Source organism: Mytilus californianus, unplaced genomic scaffold (assembly GCF_021869535.1).
Source record: "Mytilus californianus isolate M0D057914Y unplaced genomic scaffold, xbMytCali1.0.p SCAF_11, whole genome shotgun sequence".
NCBI lineage: Eukaryota > Metazoa > Mollusca > Bivalvia > Mytilida > Mytilidae > Mytilus > Mytilus californianus.
Window position 1 is genome coordinate 39,043,772 of NW_026262593.1, and position 19,919 is coordinate 39,063,690.

General features: G+C 33.6%; 1 protein-coding gene across 1 annotated transcript in view; it reads left to right on the top strand.

The window, feature by feature from the left end:
* The window catches only part of LOC127720901 (uncharacterized), a 212,232-nt gene that overhangs the window by 124,157 nt on the left and 68,156 nt on the right, over positions 1 to 19,919 (top strand). Inside the window, exons 36-40 of the mRNA XM_052227641.1 lie at positions 3,368 to 3,410; positions 3,895 to 4,049; positions 14,896 to 14,950; positions 16,256 to 16,425; positions 17,825 to 17,998. Of these exons, the coding sequence (XP_052083601.1) occupies positions 3,368 to 3,410; positions 3,895 to 4,049; positions 14,896 to 14,950; positions 16,256 to 16,425; positions 17,825 to 17,998 (597 nt within the window). The remainder of the gene's footprint in view (positions 1 to 3,367; positions 3,411 to 3,894; positions 4,050 to 14,895; positions 14,951 to 16,255; positions 16,426 to 17,824; positions 17,999 to 19,919) is intronic.

Consider the following 19,919-nt stretch of genomic DNA (forward strand, 5'->3'; position numbering starts at 1 on the left):
TCATTTCCTTGACAATTAAGTACACATCCGGTTATTTCGGTATGTTCCGTAATTACGATCATTCACGATGTTCCAAAAATTTGATCGGAACCCATGCATCCATAAGACATGTCGAGTTAATTAACAGATACTTAACAATTTTGCGGCATCGCACTATAAACGTTTGAAGTCCGCTTGTTGGAGTTCCTGTCAATATAATACTTCCATGGCCCAATCCAGTGGTATCTGTCGGAGTTTTGGCATCCAATTTCTCAGTTGTGGGAGGCACCTGTTCCAATTCTTCCTTGGTTGTTACCTCATCTTCAGTGGTGGCTTCAGGAAAAACATCTTCTGAAGGGAGTTTTGTTGGATCCTCCAGACACCAGCTGTATATCTCTGTTCACAGATGCGAGCTTGATTTGTTGGGGAGCTTATCTGGAGGGCAGAACAGCTTCAGGTCTTTGGTCAGGTGCTCAGTTGGAGGAACACATCAATCTTCTAGAGATGAGAGCTGTGTTACTTTCTCTCCTTCATTGTCAGGCTGTGATTCAGGGTCAGTCACTTCTGGTTGCCACGGACAATTCCACAGTAGTGGCTTATCTTCAGAATCAAGGGGGAACTCACTCCTTTTCTCTGTATCGTCTGAGCAAGGAAATTCTTCTTCTGTGTCACAGTCTCGATATAATTCTGTCAGTGAGACATGTTCCAGGCAATCAAAATCTTCTGGCGGATGCTCTTTCCAATTCGCGTCTTCCAGTGAACACAGAATGGGAACTTCATCCATCAGTGTTTCAGGAGATCATTCTTTGTTGGGATCGTCCTCGTATAGATCTTTTTGCCACCAGTCTGAATCCCAAGTTGGAGACTTACGTTTCCCCCATTCCAGACGAAAAAGCTTGGGCAGTAGATGCTATGACCCTATCTTGGAAGGGAATGTTCAGTTCTCTCTCAGTTACTGTGCAACAGTTAGCAGATTTTTTCCTTTATCTTTTTGAAGAAAAAGGTTACACTCCGTCTACTATAAAGGGATATAGATCTGCCATAGCCAGAACTATATGTCTTCAGGAGGCTCAGATATTGGTGATAATGAGTTTTTGTCCTTGTTGATTAAAAACTTTTGCCTTGATAGACCTCGTCAAAGGCATTTGGTTCCTTCTTGGCACTTAGGTTTAGTCTTGAAGGTTCTTCAGTTTCCGCCTTTTGAACCTTTGCATTCAGCCTCCGTCAAATATTTATCTTATAAATGTTGTTGTCTCATAGCTTTGGCTACTGGTCGTAGAAGGAGCCATATTCATGCCTTGCTTTGTGGCTGATAAGACCTCAGTTACACTTCTCACTGATCCTTCTTTTCTCTCTAAGAATCAATTACCTGATAAAAGCTTCTGCAGGTAATCAGGTGTTGTGTCCTGTGAGAACCTTGCTTTTGTACCTAGCTTTATCAGCAAAAGTAAGACCTGCTGGTTCTTCTAGGTTGTTCATTCCGATTAAAAAAGGAATTTCTGACATTTCTGCTAAAACCATTTCTACCTGGATTTGCAATGATTTGCAATACTGTCATGTTGGCCTATAAGTCTGCTTCATCTGAAGTTTTAGCTCAAGTTCATCAAGTTAAAGCTCATGAAGTAAGAGCCTTAACCTCTTCTTGGAATATTTTTAACTCCTCCTCTATGACGGAAATCATGTCAGCTGGTTTTTGGAGGTCAGATAGTGCCTTCTACTTCTAAAACCACTATTTACGCTCTATACCTCTTCATTGTGACAACCTCTATTCTTTAGGACCTTTAGTTGCTGCTCAACAGGTTGTTTTTCCTCCTCCTAGTCAGGGGGATTCAGCGCTTCGTTAAATTCTGTTTATCTAAATTTATGAAGGTGAGGTATTTAATGTAATAAGAATTAAATTTTTAGAATTAAAATTTAGTTTTGTAAATTAAATACTCATCTTCATAAATCAGAGGTCCTGCCCCCTCCCCTTCATCCCCCTTGGTGCCTGGCACTTCAAGGAACAAATGATGAAGGTTTATGGCGCGCATGCATCAGGTGGGAGAGGTTGTCGTGGGGGTATGGTTCTTTTTTCTGGCTGGTTTCCGGTTGAATAATGCAGCGAGTGGACTGATATCTAAATTTATGAAGGTGAGTATTTAATTTACAAAACTAAATTTAATTCTAAAAATTTGATTTTGGAGCTTCAAACAGTGTAATTACAATACACTAATAGGATATACATTAAAATTATATTGGTGAAGTGTGAAATTTAGTGTTGTCTGGGTTCAGTTTGGACTGACTTAACTGCACAATGTTTTATTAAGGCCCTCAGATGAAATGGCCGAAGGCTTATAGTAATCATCTTGTCTGTATGTCACAAAATAGTTTCTGCTCTCTTTTTTTTTAAACTCCTGGAGTTCAGTGATGAAACTTGACATGATTATTCACCACTACCAGAAGGTGTGTCACATAAGTACAAGGAGGAAATTGTAAACTGAAAGTCATAATCAACTTAGACAGCAGTGTGCATATGTACAAAAATTGTTAAAAACTTTAAATCTTCTTGGAGTTCAGGGATGAAATTTGGGACAAATTACCACTACTAGAAGGTGTGTCACATATACAGAAGAAAACCTTACATTGAAGGTCATGGTCAAAAACTTGGTTCAAATTAGTCACTTCAAAGTTAGCTAGAAACCACAAAATCAATTTGTGTGCTGCATGATAGTCATAAAATGATGTTATACCTCACTCTTATAAAGTGGGGCTATATTGCAATTACTATGTCCATCTCTGTGTTCTTCTGTCTGTTCATTCATCCAACAAATACTTTTATCATACTTATCTCAGGAACCACTATAAAACAGAACAACTTTTTGAAAGCAGCTTAACAGTGATGAGTTTGTGTTTTAATGTAAATTCAGAAATTATTGCGTGCATTTATTATTGCGATTTTTCAAGAATGTACAAAAATGCGAGACTAATTATTGTGATTTCCGGGAAATCTGTATGTATTAGATATCTGAATGCGAGTTTTTTATTATTGCGATACTCATCTAGTCGCATCATTCCCAATAATAAAAACTTCGCAATAATTTATGAATTTACAGTAATTAAAAGTTGTAAACTTCTGTAAATTGAGAAATTATAGCGTGCATTTATTATTGCAAATTTTGTAGAATGAACTAAAATGCGAGATTAATTTTTGCAATTTCAGCAAAATCTGCATACAGTTTATGTATCAGATATAAGAATGCGACTTCTTATTATTGTGATACTAATTCAGTCACATTATTCGCATTAATTAAAACCTCGCAATAATTTCTGAATTTACAGTATTTGCTTTAAATGATATGTGTGTGAAATGGCAAATGAACAGAATACAAGCAACATTATCTAATTACAGGTCAGGTTGAAAGATATCCAGTGACAGATAATATTCATATTTTGTAAGTTAGTATACTGAGTAAGTGGGTATGAATACACTGCATGTTGTTGCATTCTAGATCTGAAACAATTTGTTTTCAAAATTTACCAAAATTAAGTTGTTGTCCTATACTCATTAAATATTGGTTGTGACACTATATAGAAGATTTCATACAACAGGGACCACATGATCATGTGCAATTGCCAAAAGAAAAACATCAGAATTGCTTTAAACTATAAATTAGGGAAATGATATATATCCCACACAATACAAGATGCAGTGATTCAGCAACAACAGTATAATTATAACCTTTTATCAATAAGTCTATTATTCCAAGAAAATGAAATGTGACTGCATGACATGTTTTATATTTTAGTATAACATATAATCCAATTCATCAAGTTGCACAGGTCCATAATATTATATGAATGTATTATTTTATCTCTATGCTTATTGCATCACAGATTTTTCATGTACTTACTTCCTTAGTTTAAATGTGTTGACAGGGTCAAAGTAGATAAAGATGATGAGAAGAAAGTCTTTAAAGTAGATTTTGGAATGAAGCTGTGCATAGGAGGAAGCTGTATATTTGATGATACAATGTTTGTGCAGAATATGGAGATTCCAATCCCAATATGTAATGACAATTTTACATGGCCAGGTAAAACCCTTGCTTAGTGGGTTTATGCAATAATGTTTTCATTGTTTGTCTGTTTCAATAAAACTTCAATCTTTAGAACATATATTATGTAACCTCTATTTTTTTTTTTATCTAAATGTTTTTAGCTCACCTGGCCCAAAGGTTTCCTCATCACTTGGCGTCCGGCGTCCGTTAACTTTTACAAAAATCTTCTCCTCTGAAACTACTTGGCCAAATTTAACCAAACTTGGCCACAATCATCATTGGGGTATCTAGTTTAAAAAATGTGTCTGGTGACCCGGCCAACCAACCAAGATGGCCGCCATGGCTAAAAATAGAACATAGGGGTAAAATGTAGATTTTGGCTTATATCTCTGAAATCAAAGCATTTAGAGCAAATCTGACATCGGTCCATCATCCAAGATGGCCGCCAGCGGGGGACTTAGTTTAACATCGGACCCTATGGGATATACATACAAATGTCTTCTTTTAGAGAACCACTGAATGGAATGAAACCAAACATGGCATGAATGTTCCTTATGAGGTGCTGACCAAGTGTTGTTACTTTGCAGTCGGTCCATCATCCAAAATGGCCGACAGCAGGGGACTTAGTTTAACAAAGGACCTATGGGAAATACATACAAATGTCTTCTTTTAGAGAACCACTGAATGGAATGAAACCAAACATGGCATGAATCTTCCTTATGAGATGTTGACCAAGTGTTGTTACTTTGTAGCCGATCCATCATCCAAGATGGCCGCCAGCGGGGGACTTAGTTTTACATAAGACCCTTTGGGAAATACATAAAAATGTCTTCTTTTAGAGAACCAATAAATGGAATGGAACCAAACATGGCATGAATGTTCCTTATGAGATGTTGACCAAGTGTTGTTACTTTGCAGCCGATCCATCATCCAAGATGGCCGACAGCGGGGGACTTAGTTTAACATAGGACCCTATGGGAAATACATACAATTGTCTTCTTTTAGAGAACCACTGAATGGAATTGAACCAAACATGGCATGAATGTTCCTTATGAGTTGCTGACCAAGTGTTGTTACTTTGCAGTCGATCCATCATCCAAGATGGCCACTAGGGGGGGGGGGGGCTTAGTTTAACATAGGACCCTATGGGAAATACAAACAAATGTTTTCTTCTAGAGAACCACTGTATAGAATGAAACCAAACATGGCATGAATGTTCATAATACAGGTGCTGATGAAGTGTTGCTACTTTGTTGCCGATTTACTGTTCAAGATGGTCACTCGGATTTTTTACTAAATTACGGTGCCAGTATTAAACCAAATTTGGCCTCAATCATTATTAGGGTATCTGTTATGATTTTAATCTATTTTTACATGATTTCCAAAACCAAAGTATAATCAGGTGTTATTGCCCCTGAATTGATGATTTTAAGGAAATTTTGCAGTTTTCGGTTGTTATCTTGAATATTATAATAAATAAAGATAAACTGTAAACAGCAAAAATGTTCAGCAAAGTAAGATCTACAAATAAGTTTTATATGACCAAAATTGTCAATTGACCCTTTAAGGAGCCCTTTAAAGACAATTTTTCACAATTTGTTCATCTAGTTTGCTTACTTTAAAAAATCTTCTCCTTCGAAACTGCTGAATCAATTTCAGCCAAACTTGGGCTGAATGATTTTCAGAGTATCTAGTATAAATTTTGTATTTTATTCCCTTGTACATCAAGAAACATAGCCACTATGGCTAAAATGGAACATAGGGGAAAAATGCATTTTTTTGCTTTTGAAGAAATTTGACAGATACAAAGAACATTTAAATGGCATTTTTAAGCCACTCATTAATATATATTGAAAAGCAAAAATAATCATTGATGAAAGATTTAAGCAAAAAATTACAGGTGAGCGATTCAGGCTCTTGAGAGCCTCTTATTTGGGTTTCAAATAATTTGTAAAAATTACTGTCCATTATAAATCATTTAATAACTCAATTAAATAAACTAAGGAGAGTTCATAATTTATTCAAATGTAAATATATGACAAAGTCGATGAGAAATTGTTTAAAAAGTTAATGTCTCTCCGTCAGTCTGTCCATCCGTCTGTGCATCCGTCGAGTCTTGTTACAATTCTTTGCAGATTTTAATAAAACTTATATCATAGGTTTATATTAGCAATGTTTGGAACAAGTTCGAAAATCAGAACAAATCAATTATTTTTAAAAGAGTTATGCCCCTTGGAGATATTAATTATTTGGAAAATTGCATCGTTAGCGCTCTCAGGTGTACAATTCTTGACAGAATTTTTTGAAATTTATATCATAGGTTTATATCAGCAATATCTTTGACACTTTCGAAATAAGTGCTTATAAAATATTTTTAATGAATTTATGCCCCTTAGAAATATTAATTATATTGTGAATTTGCTCTGAAGCATTCATTTCTCTAAGATATTTATCAACACTTTAAAAGAACCAAAAAAAAGTTGTTTATACGCCCGTTTTCAGAACGTATTATGGTATACCGTTGCCTGTCTGTCCGTCCATCTGTCTGTCTGTCCATCTGTTGTCAACATGTCGGAAAATAACTCAAAAACTATTTTACCAATTTGCATGAATCTTTGATGAATTGTTTATATCTATTGACATGAGCTTCCTTTTGATTTTTATAAATTTTACATTTTACATTTCCGAGTTGTAAGGGTTTATTCATTAAAAAGGGGGATTTTCTAGTTTTCTGACAATAACTTTAAATGCTTTGAGCAGTTTTCTTGAAACTTTGGTGAATTGTTTGATGTAAGCATATTTAATTTTTACACATTTCAGATTTTGCATTTCCGAGTTGTGAGATTTTATTCATGTGCTTTGAGCAGTTTTCATGAAACTTTGGTGACTCATGGCGCAGCCCTCTATTTAGTTATTGCCCTTGATCCTTGAATTGAAGAAATATGTGCAATCCAGGGGACATTGGAACTCTGTTCTTTAATCAATCTGCAATTAATTTGCTGGAATAAATTTTATTTGTAGGAATAAATAAAACATAAAATACTTATGGAATAATATGCACTTGTTAATAATCTTTTACTCAAAATTGTCATAAAGGAGTAGGGGCAATAAGGCCATCATTTGGCCCAAATATTAGTTAATATTAGTTCAAACTAAAAAAGTTATCATACATATTCTTAAATTTGTCCTAACAAGACTAAGGTGCAAGATATTCAGAAAATAAAAACAAATTTCAAATTTAGTGCATTACCATGGCAACAAACTATGATGAAAATAGTATATTTTGTCAAATTTCTCAATTTTCCTTGTTTTTCATCAAATTTTAAGTATATTTTAGTTTGGCAAAGTATGCGCACCCAAGAAACAACTTTATATTTGGTGAGATTATGCAACAATTAATCAAAATGAAACTTGAATTTCTTTTTAACATAAATGACTTTTTTGTACTGAACCGTCTTTATATTTTATTTTTAGGTGGGAATTCTATTTCTGATATGGTGGATGCTATTGGTGGAAGACTAACAGCAGAAGCATTTAATATCATTTTAAGAAAGCTGGGAATCTATGTTAGTATTAATTGTTACTGTAGTGATAATACTCAGTGTTGCAAAGAAAATGAGAAAAAACTTTTAAGGAATTACTGTTGTTCCTCAATACTGGTGATTTCACTTGCTTAAATCAAATACACCTTTGTATCATGACCATCAAATGTAAATGAGTGGAATGCGGTTTTCAGCTGCACTTGACATTTTGTGTCTTAAACCTGGAACCGATGCATGAATTGATCTATTTGTTCTAGCCTAAAAAATATTTTCTTTTCAAGTTATAACACACAACACACTTGTCATTCTTTATTTTTTTCCAGAGTATTTTAACAGACACTTCAGCCTGTGATTTACCTGAAATGGGACAAGGTACATTTTTTGGATTTTGGAAGATCTCTTCTGTATTAATTATATTGATTATCAACTTGCTTAATATTTCAAACTACAAAATGTGAAGTGTAACAAGCCTTTAAAAATTTAAAATTTTAACTATGAAGGGTGAATACATATTATTGTAGTCAACAGGGTTAAGTGGTAAAAGCATCTGATTCAAAGGAAAATACTGCATGCAATTTTCAAAACAGAAATATTACAAGAGACAAATTAATTTGTGGTAAATCCAAATGTATCCAATAGGTTAGAACCAATTTAAATGCACATTGAATTAGAGAAATAAATATATCAAATGAGAAAAATGCACTACTATAAATTGTTTCGAGGTTTATATTAATGCGAATGATGCAACTGCTTGAGTATCACAAAAATAAGAACTTGCATTCTGATATTGGATATATATATCTGAATGGAGGTTTTCCTAAATTCGCAATAAATAAACTCGCATTTTTGTACATTCTTCAAAAATCGCAATAATAAATGCATGCAATAATTTCTGAATTTACAGTAATTGTTTTCATATGATAAGTTGTAGAAAATTTCTTTTCTCTACCAGTTTTATGACTTAATTGTTTATCATGAACAGACATATACATAATTTGAAAGAAATGTAATCTTAGAATTATCATAAGTATAACAAGTAAAATTAAAAACCAATTGTTCAAAGAACAATTGAAGGTCTTTCCACCCTTTTTGCACATGTTTTGATGGGAAAATATTCACTTCAGGTTTAAAATGTCAATTCTGGTGACATAAAATAGCTTAATTAACACTGATTCTAAAAATATATGGTTTCTCAAAACTTTTGATTCAAATAAGGAAGATGGGTAGGTACTTCCGGTTTACAAAATTTCACTTCAGGTTTCATTAATTGAACCTTACTTCACACTGATTCCAAAAATATAAAGTTCTAGTCATTTTCACATGAAAATAATACAAAAACGGCTACTTCCGGTTTACAGAAGGTCACTTCCGATTGACCTTCTTCAAGGTCATATGTCTGAAACTCAATGTAAAAGACCTCATGACTTAATCATGTACCAATAAGAAGTTACACAAAAGGTCAAAATCTAGAACGTCAAATTCACATTTGACCTTGACATCAATTTCAAGGTCACAAAGCAAAAACCTTTAATTAAAAGAGCCTAGGTCTCTTCTATATATGGTTATTGAGTTATATAACCATACAGCTTATTTTAGTGGGAAGAAAACGCTTGTCAAATGTCAACGTACCCTTTTGAGCTAAATTTTGGTGTACGGGCATGTCTAAACTAACAAAATAAAAAAAAAAATTTTGTCGTTATCTTATACGGTTTATGATAATAAGTGAAAATAAGCCAAAATCAAAATTTAGAATATGACCTTGAACTTATTTTCATTTTGGTGGATCAAGGACCTCAAATCAAAAGACCCTAGGTCTCTGACTTATGTTATATGATTTACTATAACTTTTCACTTATGTTAGATAAAAAAGGGGAAATAACTCTCATATGGAGTCTCCGGAACGCTTCGGTCAAAATTAAACGTAACATTCTGAGGATATAACGAGCAATTTGGAAAAATAAATTTGTCGCTTACTTTTACGGTTGCGAAGGAGATGTCATAACAAGAAAAACAGTGTTCGAGGAGATAACTCTTACAAAGAAAAGTGTTCGGTTAAACAGGGTCAGTTTCAAAAGCATATAAACTACGATATCATATACAAAAAATCTAAGCGACATCTTTTGAAACATTAATACAGCGCAAGAAAAAAATTAGGCGGAAGAAAAAAAAAAAAAAAATTAATCAGAACAAAAGCAATAGGAGGTTACTTTAACAACAGCTTTACAAAATATGTACAAAAATAGACAATGACGTTTCATGATTTTTTTCATCATGATAAGCTTTGTAATTTTAAAAATATTCACAAATATTACAGATAAGATTTTAAAAGTTCTTAATTTTACCAGTTGTTTTTATATTTTGTAGAATGCACTTCTGTATTCAAGATTCCAAATTCCTTAAAAGGAATAGTACAGTGTAAACTAACTGATAACTGTTTAGGACTCAGCTGTTGTGTGGGATTGAAATTCAAGCTTCCTTTTAATGGAGATGATGTAACCTTTAATATTCCATTCAGATTTAAACTGAGTCCTTGTGATTTTGAAATTGAGATCAGTTTTGGTTCATACTATCATAAAACAGTTCTTCTCAATTACGATTGGGGTAAGTTTTGAAATTGATATCATGTCAAATTTGAAAACATGAATATGATAAATATTTGAAAATCAAAATACATATTTAAGTCTCCCAAACGAAGTTTGGGAAGACTTATTGTTTTTGCTCAGTTCTTATTATTATTAAGTCTCCCAAACGAAGTTTGGGAAGACTGATTGTTTTTGCTCAGTTCTTATTATTATTATTCTTCTTCTTCTTCTTCTTCTTCTTCTTCTTCTTCTTCTTCTTCTTCTTCTTCTTCTTCTTCTTCTTCTTCTTCTTCTTCCTCTTCCGCCGCTTTTAAATTTGAACTTGTCCGCACCCGTTCTCCAAAACCGCTTGTCAGATTAACTTAGGGTTTCACAATATGTTAGACTAACATGTCTAGTGGTGCAATCAGGGTTTTGTTTGTGCAATGGGGTTTATAAAGGGGTACTTTGAGGGGCAAAAAGAAAAGAGGGTTTTACTATAGAACCCTATGGGATTTTATTTTTAAAAATTTTCAAATGATTATAAATTAAAAACCGTTTGTGATAGACACAATCTTTTTAATTGAAAATGTTCTAAATGATAAAGCCCATTAAATGAAATACAGGGTTAGTCCCCAGGGGTCACCCCCACCCCCTGCCATTTAAAAAAGTTCTAATATCTTGTAAATGGTCGAGATCCCCACCCCTAAACCATATATATTCTGGATTGTCATGATAAAGCACATCAAATGTAATACAGGGTTAGTCACCCCCACCCCATGCCATTTAAAAAAGTTCTAATATCTTGTAAGTGGTCAAGATCCCCACCCCTAAACCATATATATTCTGGTTTGTCATGCTAAGATGGTTTGAATGATATACAGGGTTAGTCCCTATGGGTCATCCCGACCCCCTGCCATTTGAGAAAGTTCTAATATCTTGTAAATGGTCGAGATCCCCACCCCTAAACCATATATATTCTGGTTTGTCATGATAAAGCACATCAAATGAAATACAGGGTTAGTCCCCAGGGGTCACCCCCACCCCATGCCATTTAAAAAAGTTCTAATATCTTGTAAGTGGTCAAGATCCCCACCCCTAAACCATATATATTCTGGTTTGTCATGATAAAGCACATCAAATGAAATACAGGGTTAGTCTCCAGGGGTCACCCCCACCCCATGCCATTTAAGAAAGTTCTAATATCTTGTAGGTGGTCAAGATCCCCACCCCTAAACCATATATATTCTGGTTTGTCATGCTAAGATGGTTTGAATGATATACAGGGTTAGTCCCCAGGGGTCATCCCGACCCCCTGCCATTTGAGAAAGTTCTAATATCTTGTAAATGGTCGAGATCCCCACCCCTAAACCATATATATTCTGGTTTGTCATGATAAAGCACATCAAATGATATACAGGGTTAGTCCCTAGGGGTCACCCCCACCCCCTGCCATTTAAGAAAGTTCTAATATCTTCTAAGTGGTCAAGATCCCCACCCCTAAACCATATATATTCTGGTTTGTCATGCGAAGATGGTTTGAATGATATACAGGGTTAGTCCCCAGGGGTCATCCCGACCCCCTGCCATTTGAGAAAGTTCTAATATCTTGTAAATGGTTGAGATCCCCCACCCCTAAACCATATATATTCCTATTTGTCATGTCTCGAACATTTGAATGACGTATACGGTCATTCCCCAGGGGTTCCCCCCACCCCCAATGTTCTAATATCTTGTAAATGGTTGAGATCCCCACCCTTAAACCATATATATTCCTGTTTGTCATGTAATGAACATTTGAATGACGTATAGGGCCAGTCCCCAGGGGTTCCTCCCCACCCCCAATGTTCTAGTATCTTGTAAATGGTCGAGATCCCCACCCCTAAACCATATATATTCTGGTTTGTCATGCCAAGATGATTTGAATGATATACAAGGTTGGTCCCCAGGCATCACTAATGCATATAACTTTACTGGACCAAACCAATTATCACTGGACGTTGCCCAATGTCAGGCGACCCTGGGAATTACGAATTATGGGAGCTTCGTTTGGGAGACTTCGTAACAGCATCCTGTTACAATCATTTCTTGTTTAATAATGAACCATATATAAGTTTGAAATTGACCTAGAAATATGTAAAAACATATGTTTAGATAGCTCTGCTAGAATTCAAATGAAACTGACCAGTTGAAGCATTGTAAAGGGCGTAAAACATCAGCACATAGAAAGCATTACACTGAAAAAGTTAAAAAAACATCAACTGCAGTGTTCAACCTCATAAAGTCAACAAATTTTTACACCCAGTGGTCCGAGTACACAGTTATCGTCCTTTGATTTTCGTTGTCCACGAATAAAGTCCCTAGTGTGGACAGTGTGTTGCTTGCCAATTTTTTTAGTACCCCTTCCAAATGTATTTCTTCATGTTTTATGCCTCAAATAGCAAGTAGGGGGATGAAATTACACTGTAAAAAAATTTGGGTCATGAATTGTAAAGTAAAGTAGTGATTTGGTCCAGCTGAAAAAGGTTAAAAATTAGCACTTCGGAAGCTGTCAAAAGATTTCAAGACCCCCTTAACATAGAATTGTCCATATTTTGAGTTAGAGCCGATGAAGTTTTCTATAATTTTGATATAATTTGTCCCAAAAGTAGTACAACACACTGTAAAAATATTATTGAGAAAGCGCAGGTGGGATTTTTTTTATTTTCATTTATTGTCTAAAAGAAATGCACTACGAAATAACTGTGTACTCGGACCTAAGAGGCGAAATCAGTAAATATTGAATCTGTACTTTGGCAACTTCCCTGAATGATTTAATGGTGTCAATTTGTCAAATAGCATGAAACTAAAGGATTTAAACTTTTATTTGATAGAAATTCTGCAAAAATTACCCATTTTGGCATTATATGGTCAAAATAAGCATTTCAAAGCTTTTTCAATTTTGATGCATAAGTGGCATTCTGACTTTCTATGTGACAGGTTTTCCTGTGTCAATATTTGTGTTTCTATGCTTTAACCCAGTTGTATTACTCATTTGTGAACTCTGAATCTACAGAAAATAAGATTATCTCAGACAATATGTGCAAAATGTTTTGTATAAATGACCCTCGTCTAACGGCCTGTTTGGATCAAGTTAAATGTGAGGACCTTGGTACATAAAAGTTGAAGTCCATAATAAAGATTTCACTAAATTTGTATTAAAAGCACTTCACAATGTCTTTTGTACCTGTTTCATTTCACATAGTATCTTTCTTTTCTTATGTTAAATAGCAAGTGGTTCAAATATAAGCCTGTTGAGGCTAAAATTGCATGCAAATTTTTCACTAAAAAGTGAAAAATCTTTGTATCAGACCATACTGTCTGCAAAAAAAGTTGAATGCAGGAGTCCTTTTATGCTCAGATTTATTGTATCATGTAACCTGAGTATAGAAATTATAAAAAAGACACAAATTTTTATTTCCTATAGCTTCAGTATGCATTTTTAAATGTAAATATGTGCTACGGCCTAAATTGACCCTAAATTATTTTCAGTCTTACTTGGCTTAAGACCCTTTTATACTAATATGGTATGCTATTTGTAATTTTTCTTTCCATTTAAAGTACATTTAATACATATGTAAGGATTATTTATAACCAAAAAACTCCACAAATTTAAAATTGCTGGAAAATAATACATCTTCATGTAAGGCCCCCCTTCATTGGAAAACCTCCATTTTTTGGCACAGGCTCATATAAATTTGACTTTTAAATAATTGTGATAAGTCTGATAAATCAAATGAGTATTCTATTGCTTTAAATACATAAAATGTCATATATTAAGGCATTTAAAATGTATTTTTTTGCAATATTTTAATTTTTAAAGCCCCAAATGTTGATAGTTGAAATTTTTCAATTTTAACGTCAAAATTTAACACGCGAAGTTGAATATAGAATTTATCATATTGTCTATAATATATATCCTATTGCCATGAAACTTTGTCAGCAGTCTCATAATTTATTAAGCTTTGGTCATACCAAGTTTTATTAAGATTGGTCAAATTTTTCTATCCTATTAGGTCCGAGTACACAGTTATCGTCCTTTGATTTTCGTTGTCCACGAATAAAGTCCCTAGTGTGGACAGTGTGTTGCTTGCCAATTTTTTTAGTACCCCTTCCAAATGTATTTCTTCATGTTTTATGCCTCAAATAGCAAGTAGGGGGATGAAATTACACTGTAAAAAAATTTGGGTCATGAATTGTAAAGTAAAGTAGTGATTTGGTCCAGCTGAAAAAGGTTAAAAATTAGCACTTCGGAAGCTGTCAAAAGATTTCAAGACCCCCTTAACATAGAATTGTCCATATTTTGAGTTAGAGCCGATGAAGTTTTCTATAATTTTGATATAATTTGTCCCAAAAGTAGTACAACACACTGTAAAAATATTATTGAGAAAGCGCAGGTGGGATTTTTTTTATTTTCATTTATTGTCTAAAAGAAATGCACTACGAAATAACTGTGTACTCGGACCCAGTGATACATGCACCCTTAAAATGTCTTGGGCATTAGTTTTGCCAATGTCCATCATTTTGTGGCATGATGGTTTTTATTCAGACTTTGGTTAGTTACTCTGTTAAAAGTTGTAAAGTAAACAGCTTCAAAGTTATTTGAAAGTATATTTTCCTTAATATACTTTTATTGATTAATGGCACTTGTAAACATAATTTTTGCTTCTTTAAGAAGCATTCCAAAATACAAAATATAATTTGGGTTATATGAGCAAAATTAATATTTTCAACTTTTAGGAGTAGAAAATCAGCTGCCAATTGGAATAGGTGACATTGCTCCTATTATAATAAGGTAAGGTTATCAATGAACATTAAACATATTGGTCTATAAAATGCTGCAATGCTAGGTACTTAGATTGATTGATTGATTGATTGGTGTTTAATGTCACTTTCAACACTAGTGTACTATTTCGTGGCGGTCAGTTTTTATTGGTGGAGGAAGCCAGAGTGCCCAGAGAGATCCATCGACCTTTGGTAGGACGACTGACAATCCTAGTCAACTAAGATTGGAGTCGAGTGCACCTGCCCCGTGCGGGATTCAAGGTACTTCGAAGAATGATCATGATGTATATGTTCATTGAGTAATACATAGGTTAAATACAAAACACTTCTGATTCATTTATTTACGTGGATTGAGAAAAATTGTATTCTCATGGATAATTGATTTTGTGGATTTGCTTCAGTCTGCATACAAGTCCTTGGAAAATTTCTACTTTGTTGAACATTTAAATACGTGGTTTACCCATGAAAGTTGTTATCCCAAGAAAGAAAAAAAGTTTCACAGCAACTTAAAATCCTGAAAAAATGAAAAAAGTTTTTTTTGGGGTCTGAAGTTTAAACAAAAGTTAATGGATTTTTCTGTCCAATTTTGTAGAATTATAATGAATTTTAATTCATGTTCTACTACCATATTCATATATTTCAAAGCCTGAATTATCCTCAGAGGAATACAAAAAAAAATATTCATTATATAATTATATATATATATATATATATATATAATAGTTAAAGATTAGTGATAGCATCATATGGTACATAGTGATAATCAGAGTTTTGATTACTTTAAAAATTTGATAACATATTGAAAAAGAACTCCTCACATTTAAAGAATAGGCAAAATAAAGAAATAAATGTTTCTTCACATATAAAATAAAATGCTGAAAAATATGTACCCAATAAATTCGGCTAAAACTACCAAAATGGTTGAAAGATAACTGTTGCTCAATGAGAAAAAAGAACCTGCACAATTCTTTTCCAGAAATATATGTATCTCTTTACACTTTAAAAGGTGATTGTGACCAATTATTTACTCTACATGTTTTTGATTTTGTATGAAATAAAGAAGTGGTGTAAGATTGCCTATGAAACAAGTATTAAACTGTGTCCAAATGACGTGGATTCAAGCAATCATAGGTCAACAATGAGCAAAATCCAAACCATAAGTTAGCTATAAAAGGCCAAAATGTAAGACAATTCAAACAACAACAACAAAAAACTAACTGTCTGATTTATGACAAATCATAAAAAAAGCCCAGATTTCACAGACAGAAATCATGCTGATTATTTTTTTAAATATATATAATATATATGTTTGAAGATACAAAGTTGACAAATTGGAAGAAGGAAAAGGATTTGTAATAGATCTGAAGATAGATATATGTCTTCCAATGGATGCTGAAGTGTATTGCTTCCCAGATAATGGTCTTCAGGTTTTAAATCAGCATGAAATTCCAATTTGTTCCAGAAATTTCACCGGTTTGATTCCAGGTAAGCTGCAAGTACAGTAAAACCTGTATAAACTGGCAGGCTATGGGACTGTAAAAAAAAACGGTTTGAACAGTGGTTCAGTTTATTTAGATTTCGGTATGGTCAGGAAGTTTTGACTTGTCACATCAGATATTTTGCAAGGAAAAGTTCTGTCTCATTGTAAACTATAAATTAATAAACACAAATACCGTAATAATCTATTTATGAAAAGTTGTGTCTTGATTTGAGTGAAAATATTTTGACATGAACATAACACGAGTTCCCTGCATTTTCACCACTTTGTCATCTGGGTCTTCTCCATCTTCAGGGTCATTGGTTTAGGGGTTCACAACAGGGAACACAGCATTTAAAAACACTATGTCAATTTCTAACTCCGCGATTTTAAAATTGTTTCAATGTTACAACGTAAGTTCCAGCTGAGATATAGTCGGAGACAGTGCATTTAACTTCTTTCTTAATACTTAATAGGGTTTAAAAAAAACAGCTCACTACTTAAGTTCACCTTTAACACTTTGATTATTGGTTATCCTAATTTTGTTTTGATTGCACGTAACCTAATTCTGTTATCATGTTAAATTAATTAAGCAAACTAATTTCGACAGGTAATAGTTAATGTAATTAAGAGTATTTGGACTGCATAATTAGACCAGAATTCGGGTTCAAAGGGTCCGGAATACAGAGGGTATATTTGAAAAGACTTTGAAGGAAAAAAATGGGACTTCAATTTTGTCCAGAATGGACAGGAAACCATTTTATTCAGGGTCCGGTTTACCTAGATTTGACTATGAAGATTATTAAATTATGTTGATTGTTTCTTGTGAGTACATCTGGTCAAGCTCTAGCTGGGGAAAATCAATGCAAAATATATGAGAAAAGCTTAAATTGTTTAGATTTACTGGGTTAATAGTATGTATTTTTCTATTGCATTCTTAATATATTATTATGACCACATAACATTTTTTTAATTCATATATGAATTATATTTACAATCTATATTATTAATTATGACCTTTCATTGAGGAATTAAATTACCGGTTTTGTCAGCAAATAACCTGAAAATATACTGTTAAATCTTTATTCTAGCAGATAATTGTATTTGAATTTTGCATCAAATCTGATGCAACTGAAAGAAAATACTGCTAAATCATTAAACTAAAATCAGTAACACTACGGTGTGTGCACTAGCTGCATGATTTGAGACTATCAATCATTGATTTGCTGCACTAAGAATTATTTTCATTTTCGTTGATAATGAAATGTTCACATTTATTCTAACCTATAATCATGATAATTATTTACCAGTATTCAGAAGTAAAAGAACAACTTTTAACTTTTAATGCTACAATTTACTCATGCATGCGTAAATGTTATCAAGAAGTATATTCATTAATGATTACAGATTTCAATCCTAAGGAATGGTTAGAAGATGTAGACATTGATTTCACACAAGGTTTAAAAGATGCTGCAGTAAATTTTATCCTTGAACAGCTACAACTCTCAGATTTCTTTAGTGGTCCTAAATGTGATGTTGAAAGAGCCCCTTACAGACCAAGTGTTCAGGGATGGAATAATCGTGAGTTTTTTATGCCCCCTCAGTTATGTTCTCATAGATATTATCTCAATCAATTGCATGCAAAGACTCAGGTTTTTCCTGGCTTTGGTCTTGTTTATTTTATGCAAACTGACTTTGTGATAACATACACAAATTTTCATCAAGAATTGGTGTGTTTGTTCCATCATCAACAGCTCATTCTCAAACTTTATTTAAAAAACCCCATAAAATATGTATACATGGCTGGCTCAAACATAAATATATAGCAATCTACAAAACAGCAAATGCAATGTCAATGTCAAACATCATTAATTTTTTAATAAGAACAAAAACTGTCTTGATGAGGATGGGTGGTAGGGCTTAATATAAGAGAGGCAGTTGTACAGAGTAAACTACTCACCGTTAGGAAGTACTTTGAATGATTGCATTATTAATTAAGGTCTTTCCTTTTCCAAAAGGGAAAGACCTTACTGTATTTCTTCTGATTATTATTATTAAGGTCTTTCCTTTTTCAAAAGGGAAAGACCTTACTGTATTTCTTCTGTTTATTATTATTATTATTATTATTATTATTATTATTCTTTTTCCGCCAAAATTTGACGAAGTTAGCAGCCTTAACCATAAGACGTGTGGCTTTCATGTTCACACTTTGTATCGGTGTCATGAATACCTATCCGGAACTCACCCTTTGAGTCGAAAAAATTTTGTCGGTTCGGAGTAATCCCTCCGAAACCAAAAAACCTTGTTATCGTTCCAACACCGTAACCGTAATAGGTAGAAAAAAACCCAATGGTGAAATTTGTTCAGGACTTGACCCTGGTTCTTCGTTACATTTGGATCGAAAAGATTCAACGACTCATTGGTAGGGTTATGCCCCTATGAAAATTAACCGGTGTCGGTTGGCCACCAAAACTCAGAAACCGTAAGTCGTAGACACCTAGGATCTGCACCAATCATCATCAATTCATGTGACTTTGAAAAATTCCTCAAGGTCAAATTTGTATGTTGACCTTGACCTTTGACCTAACACCTTGTTATGGGATAATCTAAGAAACCTTAATACTTACAGTAGTGATGAATAGTGGAAAATGTTTGGGTCATGAATGCGCAACTTCGTTACATTTTGACCGAAGAGATTTGACCTTTCTGTAAGGGGCATAACCCCTGTTTAAGGTTTCTGAAAAGACAAAATCAGCTTTTACTATATAACCAAAGGTCCTAGACCCATGGGGTCTTCAGCAATGACATTGGTGACTAATGACCTTGAAAAAGGTCACAAGGTCAAAGGTCAAGGTCATGTCCCAGATAGCGAATTATGTGTTTCTGACCTTATTTAAAGGATTTTTAGTGTGTTTTAAAGGTTTTTAAGGTTGACCTTGACCTTTGACCTTTCAACTTTTTAGTCGATATCTCAAAAACGGTTAATCTTACAGAAATAGTAAACAGTGAAAAATGTTTAGGTGACTGAGGCACAACTTTTTTATATTTTTGTAACAAACCTAGGGTTGATATAACACTGTTTAACTCATTCAGGAGGAGTGGAATAATCTTTTAACTCAATGCCAGTGTGAAGAAACAGATTCGTAATAAACGTAACAATAAAATTTATTTCAGCAGTATTTTTGACTTGTTATTTCAATAACAACAAATACACATTCAGCATTCAACAGACAAAAACAATGCACCGGGTGGTCACTATAACTTAAGACTAATTATAACCTATGAACATTTGAGAAACACACTGGAAAATCACCTAAGTAAGGGTCTCTTTATCAATGGACAATAGAAATGACTTGTAAATCCCGTTCAGTAAAGAATGGCGGTTTAGCGCCAAAAATTTAATTTCGCTAAAAAGATTAATATCTAAATATAGATAAAAGTATTTAAATTATTGTTTGTACCTTTCTTATTTAACTTTGATTATTCGATTTTCTATTTGGGT